Here is a 10,572-nt window from a genome sequence, read left to right as displayed (position 1 = left end):
CCTTTTGTAAGTCTTGCAAAGCAGTGCTGGGTTTTGCATAGGTGATATGAGTGAGCCCCTTGAAGCAGGACAGGGCTTCCCACTCTGCAGCTGGGGAGGTGGCACAGCACAGCCCTGTGCCCGCAATGAACGCTCTGTCACTGTCTTGGAATATTTTGCATGAGAAGCAGCAGTTCAGGAGCATTCAGCAGTTTGGAAAAGGCATAAAATGACATGGGAGAAATGTGCTGAGTGGGTCAGGGTACAAAAGGAGACTTTGTAAAACCTTCTCAGCCATGAAACGTACTGGGTGACCTTGGGCAATTCACCATCTCTCAACCTAACCCCCCTCACAGGTTTGTTCTGAGAATAAAGTGGAGAGGGGGAGAACCATGGCCACCACCTTGAGGTCTTTGGAGGAAAAGGTGGGGCACAAATGTAGCCATAATCATACAAATTCTAGAAGGTACAGATAAAAATAGTACACGCTTTGTTTAACTAAATCTTGAAAAGAATAGATTTGTTTATTGAATTATATACAAATGGCTGTTGCAGTAGAAAAACAAGAACCACAATGGCCAGAATAAACACAACTAGTGGTAGTAGAACAGACGTAATAAGAAACGGGCTGGGCCCAAATAGCAATGGTTAAGCGTAGGGCACCACAGATACAAAAATATATGTTTGTATTATAAACATGAAAGCCAGTGATACAGTGGGCTAGTTTGCATGACACAGTAAGCCAAACTATGACTCCATGAATGCTGCAGCCAAGGTTTGTTCTTGATGACAGCTCAAAATTAGTGAGGAGCCTGCTAAACCACAAATCCCAGTTTGGACAACTTGGGAAGCCAAGCCTTGACTTAGCTCCTCTCCAGGAGACTGCACATTTGTGTGTTAAAAACTAGTTATAAAGCTTACAAATTCATAAATGCATGCTTTATATTTCTTATAATTCCTTTTTCTATAGGGTCAAAGGGGGGGGGGAGCCCCTGACCACAGCAGAAGTTGGTAGTGAAGGAAATGTTATTTTATCCATATAAGTATATTTTGAAAAGAAACAACAGGTGACAGTGTTAAATTTGGAAACATGGAGAGAAGGAAAGAGAGTTTTGAGTTGGCTGAAGGCAAAGCATCTTGGGGTGATGGAGGAGCTCTCTCTCTCCCTAGGGATGCATACAGCATAATGGAATTTCTAGGTTTCAAGACTGCCTGTTTGTCTCCACTTAGGTTCTGCTTGGATATTTGGAAATAAAGCAAATAGTACAAAGACACCTTAAGTCTCCAGTGCTCGCTCATCCAAAGGAAACTAAACTCGGAAGCGCTGCGCCTGGAACTTCTGACTGCTTGGGTAAGTGGGGAGAAGGTAACAGTCGGTACCTAAAGATAGAGGGGAACCCACTATTTTCAGAAAACTAAGCTTCATGACTCCTAAATAAAATTCAAGGTTTTGTACATTTAAAAGTGATAAATTCATTCATAATTTTCTGCTTTAATTTGTAATTTAGTATTTGTTTTAGGGATTTTCAAAATTGATGGATTGTTTTTCAGTATATCACATGAGTTGCAGATGGGGAAGTGGGTGCTTCAGTTTTCACAGTGAATTCTTAAAACCAGAAAAATGAAATATTAAAGCATAGTTCACTATATGAATCAAAATCAAAAATTCACTTTCATCCGAACATTGGAAAAACACAATTTGGTTAAGTCATGAAGCTCATGCTTTCAGGATATACATTGCTTAGCTATATAATATGGGGAAAGGGGTTGCTGAGGATTTGAGAATATTTGTTATCTAAAATAAAATATATCAAATTAAATTGTATCCAAAGAAAAACCCTAAAACAACTAGAGCTTTCACCATTCCTCCTTTTGGAAAGGTCTGTGGGCTTAAAAGGTGAATGTATGCAAGTATATGGTGACTATGGAGAGCTTTCTCCCATTGCTTCATTCCCTGCTGCTACAGTACTGAAACGTGGAGGTACATCCATGAAGTTTGGAGCTCTGGTACAGAAACAGCTGTGCTTCTGTTCAGTCACTTATAAACTACTGTGTTTGGAGGAATCTTTGTATGACTGGTGGAGAGGAAGTGATTACAACTAAGAGGTACCAAAAAGCAAACTATTTTGCACTACTGTACTTTTTTTTTGGGGGGGGGAGTGTGCCATCAGCTTTGACTCTGCTTAGTCCCTGGTTTATCATTTGGACTAGCATGGAGTTAGTACAGCAGTTGCAGGTGGTAGATATATGCCTGACAGCAAAAGCACAGCCTTTAGCACTGGTATAGGATCGCAGGAACTTGGCAATTGGGAAGGAAATAAAAGGCATGTTGGAGAGACAGGAGAAAGGAGTAAAGGCGAAGCACAAGAGACCTAAAGCAAACTGGCTAGGAAAGAAGAACAAGCAGCTTTACTACAATCAAAAGAAAACAAAATGTCTCTGGAAATACATCTCAGTCCAGGACTCCATCTCTACATATGTGCACAAGCTCTGATGCATCAACGTCAGAGAAAACTCTGCACTCTTAATGCATGCCCCTGACAACAGCATTGGTGAGAAACATGCTTATATAGATAAGCTCCAGTATAGCTGGAGGCCCACAGAGCTTTCAACCAAAGCTGGCTGCTGTTGTAGCAGAGAGTGTTTCAAATTTCTTTCTTCATTCTCTGTTCCAATCTAGCACGTATGAACAAATAACAGAATAAATGGTATACTCACACTTGGTATTATAGGAGGTGTCAATGTACCTTTTCTTAAACCTTCCCAGTTAAAGCCTTCAAACCACCTAAAAACAGGGAAATGATAATATAAGGCAAGGAGCAGGATTTCCAGCCCCGCTAGGTCTCCTGAGGGTTGGGGGAACTATCTACAACTGTATGGGATATGGCACAGAGGGTGGCAGTTGGCAGGGGGAGTGGTGAAAATGGGATGCCTTGTTATGCACCACCCACAACCACTTCTGCTAGTGGAAAGTCACACTGCATATAGCACTATAGGAAGAAGAATGGCATTTCTCTATGCATGGTAAATGTCAAACAAAATGGGACTTTGTACATGAAAGCATGATGTTTGGCACCTCATTATGATATGTTGAGTGGGAACTATTCCTGCATTGGTATTTTTTAAAAATATATAAATTATGTTCTTTGAAGTTATTGTTAATTAAAAACCACCAATATATTAACCAACGTTCCATGCATTTGTTTCAATGCAAATAGCTCACAGAGCCAATGGCACCCAGTTTTAGGAGCTATAAAGCTCAAGTCCATTGAATTCCCATTAGTGGGAATAGGGACTGCACAAAGAAATACTGGTTGCACCCCAAAAGCCTAGAGGTGGTTTAAATTCAAAGCAGATGCCTCATAATAAGCAATGAACTTGTTTCAAGCTTCAAACTAAAAGAAAGCCTAAACACTGCGTATATACTTCTCCTGTTGCCCTTGCTTCTGTCAGAATTTTCTCCCTCCATTTAGTACTGGGGCAGGACTGTTGCTTCTTATACCATCTGGAAAATGTCCTGTGAACTGATGGTAATAACTTTTCAGCATCTGAAACATACGTACTTGTGCTTTTGAATATCCTTGACACCGTTTTTTAAGTTCCCTAGTCTTTCTGATGGGTTGTCCCTGTAAGAAAAAGAAAAAAACCACCCCAGCACACAACAGAGTGGAATGAAAAAGCTGGCAGGTAATTCCATTCTCTACTGTCCTCTATTTATTTAAACATTCTCTATCCCACTGTTGTTCTCAATAGCATGGAAGGGAGCTAACAATCAAAAGAGTGGACTGTCTACTCCAAGTATGACTCTAAGGCTGTAATCTCAACCCTGTCTATTTTACACCCAGGCCTTTGGCACCTGAGATGTGTTTTCAAGACCCACCCTATTATTGTGAATGTAGTATGCTTTATAACTGCCTTTAATTCGGAACATTAGGTTGTTGCAATCCACCCTGTGACCTGCTGGTGAAAGGCAGGTAAAAGAATTGATAACAACAACAACATCTATTCAGAAGTAAATCAGGACCAACCCAAATACCAAAACATGCACAAAAAGTCTATAGAATACAACCAGCATCAAAACAGCAAGAACTTGTGGTGCTAATTCACATTCCCTTCTTGACAATCTACAAAATGTTACCTGCATAGTTTTTTAGTTAGGTTAGCAGCATTTTTGGCAATCTTCTTTGGAAATTCAATCATGTCAATCCCCCTTAGTATGATGTTATAAGTTTTCATGGGGTCTGGGCCTGAGAATGGTGGACTAAAGAAAAGAAAAGAAAAACCCAAAGTTAAAAATCTGTTTTAATATGTCGTCAAATGTTGTAAGGTAAGGCAATAAAAATGTGTTAAACTCCTGAAAGAGCTTTCGTTATATAGCAGTTACTAGATGCTGTACCATCTATGGGAGCTTTCCCCATTGTGGTGCCCTGCAGTTGTTTTAGACTACTCCTCAATGGCTGGGGTTTATGGAAGCTGTAGTCCAAAACATCTGGAGGGGAAAGAATGATGTGTAGACCCTTAAAACCAGCAATACCCACGTTACCAGCAGCAAATACATATTACCGTATTTTTCGCCCTATAGGACGCACCGGCCCATAGGACGCACCTAGATTTTTTTGGGGGAAATAAAGGGGGGGGAAATTATTTTTTCCCCCCCAGCCCCCAGAATGGGAGCCAGAGTGGCTCCCGGAGCTTGCAGGGCTGGGGGAAGCCCGAGCTTCCACAACACCCAGCCCCCAGAAAGGGTCCGAGAGCGATGGCGAAGGTGAGCGCACCTTTGCCATTGCTCCCGGAGCTTGCAGGGGCTGGGGGTGGGGGAAGCCCGAGCTTCCCCCGACCCCAGCCCCCAGAACAGGTCAGAGAGCGATGGCGATGGTGCGCGCACGTTCGCCATCGCTCTCGGAGCTTGCGAGGCTGGGGGCGGGGGAAGCTGGAGCTTCCCCTGACCCCAGCCCCCAGAACGGGTCGGAAAGCGATGGTGAAGGTGCGCGCAGCTTCGGCATCGCTCTGGGAGCTTGCGTGGCTGGGGGCGGGGGAAGCCGGAGCTTCCCCCGATCCCAGCCCCCAGAACGGGTCGGAGAGCGATGGCGAAGGTGCGCGCAGCTTCGGCATCGCTCTGGGAGCTTGCGCGGCTGGGGGGATAGCTTCCTGAAGCCTGGAGATCAAGATGGGTCGGTGTGCACGGACCCCTCTCGCTCTCCAGGCTTCAGCGAAAGCCTGCATTCGCCCCATAGGACGCACACACATTTCCCCTTCATTTTTGGAGGGGAAAAAGTGCGTCCTATAGGGCGAAAAATATGGTAAGTTCTGCAACTTTAAACACGGAAACACACATTTTAATGCAATATGCCTATTTATTTAAACTATGACAGAATGCAGAATTTTTGTGTTTCTTTGGTGTAAGGTAATACAGCTCTTGTCATCATTCCTTCTGAGTTGTAAATCTATAAACTGATGAACCTATTTCTATATATCTGGCAAATAACTGCACCTTTTTACAAGAGCAGGTACTACGATAATGCTGTATTCATATAATTTTGCATGCTATGGGATGAGATTTCACTTGAAAATCTTGCTTTTTTGCAACATGAGAATACTTTTCCAGTTCTACATAGATTTATTAAACCAATATAGGCATCATGTTGGGAAAATCTGAGAATTAGGGTCTGAAGAAGTGCACCATTCTAGGAACAGTCAAAGGTACTTTAAAATGCATACAGTGGTACCCCGCAAGACGAATGCCTCGCAAGACGGAAAACCCGCAAGACGAAAGGGTTTTCTGTTTTGGAGGCGCTTCGCAAGACGAATTTCCCTATGGGCTTGCTTCGCAAGACGAAAGCCCATAGGGAAATCTCCGGGGACCTGTTTTAAATGCTGGTGGTGGGGAGCAAAGCCTTTCCTCCCCTCCGGCCTTCAGAAGAGGTCCAGGAAGGCCAGCGGGGGCCGAAAGGCTTTGCTCCCCACCGCCAGCATAGCAGGGAAGCGCTTCCCGCTATCGCGGACAGCTTCTGAAGACCGGCGGGAGGCGAAAGTCTTTGCTCCCCCCTGCCTGCCTTCCCGGGAGAGCGAAGAAAGGCAGCGCCTTTCTCTGCTGTCGCCGACGGCTTTTGAAGGCAGGCGGGGGGGAGACTTTCGCCCCCCGCCGGCCTTCAGAAGAGGTCCAGGACCACTTCTGAAGGCCGGCGGGGGGCGAAAGTCTCCCCCCCCGCCTGCCTTCCCGGGAGAGCGAAGAAAGGCAGCGCATTTCTCTGCTGTCGCCGACGGCTTTTGAAGGCAGGCGGGGGGGGAGACTTTCGCCCCCCCGCCGGCCTTCAGAAGAGGTCCAGGACCACTTCTGAAGGCCGGCGGGGGGCGAAAGTCTTTCCCCCCCGCCTGCCTTCCCGGGAGAGTGAAGAAAGGCAGCACCTTTCTCCGCTGTCGCCGACGGCTTTTGAAGGCAGGCGGGGGGGGGGAAGACTTTCGCCCCCCGCCAGTCTTCAGAAGAGGTCCAGGAGAGGTCCGGGTTTTTTTTAAAATGCTGGGGTTGGGAAGAAAAGCCCTTGTCCCCCCCCCCCAGCCTTCAGAAGAGGTCGGGGACAGACTGTCCCCGGACCTGGTCTGAAGGCGGTTTCCCTAGGAACGCATTAATTGATTTTCAATGCATTCCTATGGGAAACCGTGCATCGCAAGACGAAAAACTCGCAAGACGAAGAGACTTGCGGAACGAATTAATTTCGTCTTGCGAGGCACCACTGTATATTTGACCCTGATTTTATCACACAACAATTCTGAAAACTCTTCTATCTCTCCCCTACAGGAAAGGGGTTGGTTCAGAATTCCTATGTGCTTAAAGTTCATGGATACAAAAAGGAAAGGATAGGGTGCCTTAATGACTCCCCAACTGTTTCCTTTAACTTTTACATTCCACTAGCACAACAGTTTAGCTGAATACAGTGGTACCCCGCAAGACGAATGCCTCGCAAGATGGAAAACCCGCAAGACGAAAGGGTTTTCTGTTTTGGAGGCGCTTCGCAAGACGAATTTCCCTATGGGCTTGCATCGCAAGACGAAAGCCCATAGGGAAATGCTGGCGGTCGGGAGCAAAGACTTTCGCCCACAGCCGGCCTTCAGAAGAGGACCTCTTCTGAAGGCCGGCGGGGGGCAAAAGTCTTTCCTCCCCCCCGCCTGCCTCCCCCCCGCCTGCCCCGGGCGATCTTAAAATGCTGGCGGGCGGGAGCGAAGCGTTCGCTGCCGACCCCCAGCATTTTAAAATCTCCCCGTGTCCTGGGAAGATTTTAAAATGCTGGGGGTCGGGAGCGCTTCGCTCCCCACCCCCAGCATTTTAAAACGCTGTTCCGAAGTGGGGCGGGGGGGCGGGAACACCTGGCCCCGCCGCCCCACTTCGGAAAGCTCTTCCGAAGTGGGGCGGGGAGGCGGGGACACCTGGCCCCGCCGCCCCACTTCGGAAAGCTCTTCCGAAGTGGGGGGGGGACACCTGGCCCCGCCGCCCCACTTCGGAAAGCTCTTCCGAAGTGGGGAGGGGGGTCGGGAACACCTGGCCCCGCCGCCCCACTTTGGAAAGCTCTTCCGAAGTGGGGAGGGGGTCGGGAACACCTGGCCCCGCCGCCCCACTTCGGAAAGCTCTTCCGAAGTGGGGAGGGGGGTCGGGAACACCTGGCCCCGCCGCCCCACTTCGGAAAGCTGTTCCAAAGTGGGGCGGGGGGGCGGGGACACCTGGCCCCGCCGCCCCACTTCGGAAAGCTGTTCCGAAGTGGGGCGGGGGGTCGGGAACGCCTGGCCCCGCCGCCCCACTTCGGAAAGCTGTTCCGAAGTGGGGAGGGGGGGCGGGGACGCCTGGCCCCGCCGCCCCACTTCGGAAAGCTCTTCCGAAGTGGGGAGGGGGGTCGGGAACGCCTGGCCCCGCCGCCCCACTTCGGAAAGCTGTTCCGAAGTGGGGCGGGGACACCTGGCCCCGCCGCCCCACTTCGGAAAACTGTTCCGAAGTGGGGCGGGGGGTCGGGAACACCTGGCCCCGCCGCCCCACTTCGGAAAGCTGTTCCGAAGTGGGGCGGGGGGGCGGGGACACCTGGCCCCGCCGCCCCACTTCGGAAAGCTCTTCCGAAGTGGGGAGGGGGGTCGGGAACGCCTGGCCCCGCCGCCCCACTTCGGAAAGCTGTTCCGAAGTGGGGCGGGGGGGCGGGGACACCGGGCCCCGCCGCCCCACTTCGGAAAGCTCTTCCGAAGTGGGGAGGGGGGTCGGGAACACCTGGCCCCGCCGCCCCACTTCGGAAAGCTCTTCCGAAGTGGGGCGGGGGGGCGGGGACTCCTGGCCCCGCCGCCCCACTTCGGAAAACTGTTCCAAAGTGGGGCGGGGGGTCGGGAACACCTGGCCCCGCCGCCCCACTTCGGAAAGCTGTTCCGAAGTGGGGCGGGGGGGCGGGAACGCCTGGCCCCGCCGCCCCACTTCGGAAAGCTCTTCCGAAGTGGGGAGGGGGGCGGGGACACCTGGCCCCGCCGCCCCAATTCGGAAAGCTGTTCCGAAGTGGGGAGGGGGGTCGGGAACACCTGGCCCCGCCGCCCCACTTCGGAAAGCTGTTCCGAAGTGGGGCGGGGGGGCGGGGACACCTGGCCCCACCGCCCCACTTCGGAAAGCTCTCCCGAAGTGGGGAGGGGGGTCGGAAACACCTGGCCCCGCCGCCCCACTTCGGAAAGCTGTTCCGAAGTGGGGGGGGGCGGGGACACCTGGCCCCGCCGCCCCACTTCGGAAAGCTCTTCCGAAGTGGGGAGGGGGGTCGGGAACACCTGGCCCCGCCGCCCCACTTCGGAAAGCTCTTCCGAAGTGGGGAGGGGGGTCGGGAACACCTGGCCCCGCCGCCCCACTTCGGAAAGCTCTTCCAAAGTGGGGCGGGGGGGCGGGGACACCTGGCCCCGCCGCCCCACTTCGGAAAGCTCTTCCGAAGTGGGGAGGGGGGTCGGGAGCACCTGGCCCCGCCGCCCCACTTCGGAAAGCTCTTCCGAAGTGGGGAGGGGGGTCGGGAACACCTGGCCCCGCCGCCCCACTTCGGAAAGCTCTTCCGAAGTGGGGCGGGGACACCCGGCCCCGCCGCCCCACTTCGGAAAGCTCTTCCGAAGTGGGGAGGGGGGTCGGGAACACCCGGCCCCGCCGCCCCACTTCGGAAAGCTCTTCCGAAGTGGGGAGGGGGGTCGGGAACACCTGGCCCCGCCGCCCCACTTCGGAAAGCTCTTCCGAAGTGGGGAGGGGGGTCGGGAACACCTGGCCCCGCCGCCCCACTTCGGAAAGCTCTTCCAAAGTGGGGCGGGGGGGCGGGGACACCTGGCCCCGCCGCCCCACTTCGGAAAGCTCTTCCGAAGTGGGGAGGGGGGTCGGGAGCACCTGGCCCCGCCGCCCCACTTCGGAAAGCTCTTCCGAAGTGGGGAGGGGGGTCGGGAACACCTGGCCCCGCCGCCCCACTTCGGAAAGCTCTTCCGAAGTGGGGCGGGGACACCCGGCCCCGCCGCCCCACTTCGGAAAGCTCTTCCGAAGTGGGGAGGGGGGTCGGGAACACCCGGCCCCGCCGCCCCACTTCGGAAAGCTGTTCCGAAGTGGGGCGGGGGGGCGGGGACACCTGGCCCCGCCGCCCCACTTCGGAAAGCTCTTCCGAAGTGGGGAGGGGGGTCGGGAACACCTGGCCCCGCCGCCCCACTTCGGAAAGCTGTTCCGAAGTGTTGCGGGAACACCTTCTGAAGGCGGGCAGGGGGCGAAAGTCTTTGTCCCCCCCGCCTGCCTTCCCAGGGGCTTTTAAATCGCCCCGGACAGCGGAGAAGTCCTCCGCTGTCCGGAGCGATTTTAAAATGCCCCCCGCCAGCATTTTAAGATAGCCCCGCACAGCAGAGAAGTCCTCCGCTGTCCCAGGGTTTTTTAAAATGCTGGGGGTGGGAAGAAAAGCCATTGCCCCCCCCCAGCCTTCAGAAGAGGTCCGGGGACAGACTGTCCCCGGACCTGGTCTGAAGGTGGTTTCCCTAGGAACGCATTAATTGATTTTCAATGCATTCCTATGGGAAACCGTGCATCGCAAGACGAAAAAACCGCAAGACGAAGAGAATTGCGGAACGAATTAATTTCGTCTTGCGAGGCACCACTGTAATGGCCTTTGGTGTTCTTAAAAATATGCCACTAACCATGGCCAAAACATATTTTGGAGGACAATATTTTTCTAGCATGTTTTGTGAATTGTAGCTTGCTGATGCTAAAATAATGAGGACCTAGACCAATTGTTTTGTCCTGCATGAGTTAAAACTGAATAACTTTTTGTGACTATTCTATTATTTCTAGACAACAAGTGATACTTACCAAATTACATAGTATTCTGAAGTTGCAATATCTGGAAAGGTGTGCTATTGTTATTAGAAATGGTTTCAGTACCATGTCTTAGCATTCAAAGTGCTTTACAGGAATCCATTGTCTTTTTAAAGCTGGCATCCCCAAACTTGGCCGTCCAGTCCCCGTTTTGGGACTACAACTCCCATCATCCCTAGCTAACAGGACCAGTGGTGAGGGATGATGGGAGTTGTAGTCCCAAAAATAGCTGGAGAGCCGAGATTGTGGATGCCTGC

At 51.8% G+C, this 10,572-nt stretch overlaps 1 protein-coding gene and 2 long non-coding RNA genes across 11 annotated transcripts in view; 2 read left to right on the top strand and 1 right to left on the bottom strand.

Moving 5' to 3' along the window:
- The window catches only part of LOC309532194, a 47,434-nt gene extending 43,338 nt beyond the window's left edge, over nt 1-4,096 (top strand). The window contains exons 4-5 of one of the 2 annotated variants that reach the window (XR_014219636.1): nt 1,210-1,330; nt 3,914-4,096. This is a non-coding gene — a long non-coding RNA (uncharacterized lncRNA). Of the gene's footprint in view, nt 1-1,209; nt 1,331-1,945; nt 2,057-3,913 lie in introns of those variants that run through there. The other variant, XR_014219637.1, reaches the window with a different exon arrangement.
- PRKG1 (protein kinase cGMP-dependent 1) overlaps nt 1-10,572 on the bottom strand; it is a gene marked incomplete at its 3' end in the record, with an annotated part of 706,724 nt that overhangs the window by 7,349 nt on the left and 688,803 nt on the right. For 4 of the 8 annotated variants that reach the window (XM_082222041.1, XM_082222042.1, XM_082222043.1 and 1 more), the window contains 4 exons: nt 4,118-4,240; nt 3,543-3,605; nt 2,698-2,764; nt 1,006-1,359 (listed from right to left, as the gene is read on the bottom strand). In XM_082222041.1, coding sequence (XP_082078167.1) covers nt 1,006-1,359; nt 2,698-2,764; nt 3,543-3,605; nt 4,118-4,240 — 607 coding nt within the window. Of the gene's footprint in view, nt 1-1,005; nt 1,360-2,697; nt 2,765-3,542; nt 3,606-4,117; nt 4,241-10,572 lie in introns of those variants that run through there. The other 4 variants (XM_082222039.1, XM_082222044.1, XM_082222040.1 and 1 more) reach the window with 2 other exon arrangements.
- The window catches only part of LOC309532209, a 738,788-nt gene that overhangs the window by 54,564 nt on the left and 673,652 nt on the right, over nt 1-10,572 (top strand). The window lies entirely within an intron of this gene.

Source organism: Podarcis vaucheri (genome assembly GCF_965113315.1).
Source record: "Podarcis vaucheri genome assembly, chromosome: 5".
NCBI lineage: Eukaryota > Metazoa > Chordata > Lepidosauria > Squamata > Lacertidae > Podarcis > Podarcis vaucheri.
This window is presented reverse-complemented; position numbering and strand designations above follow the sequence as displayed.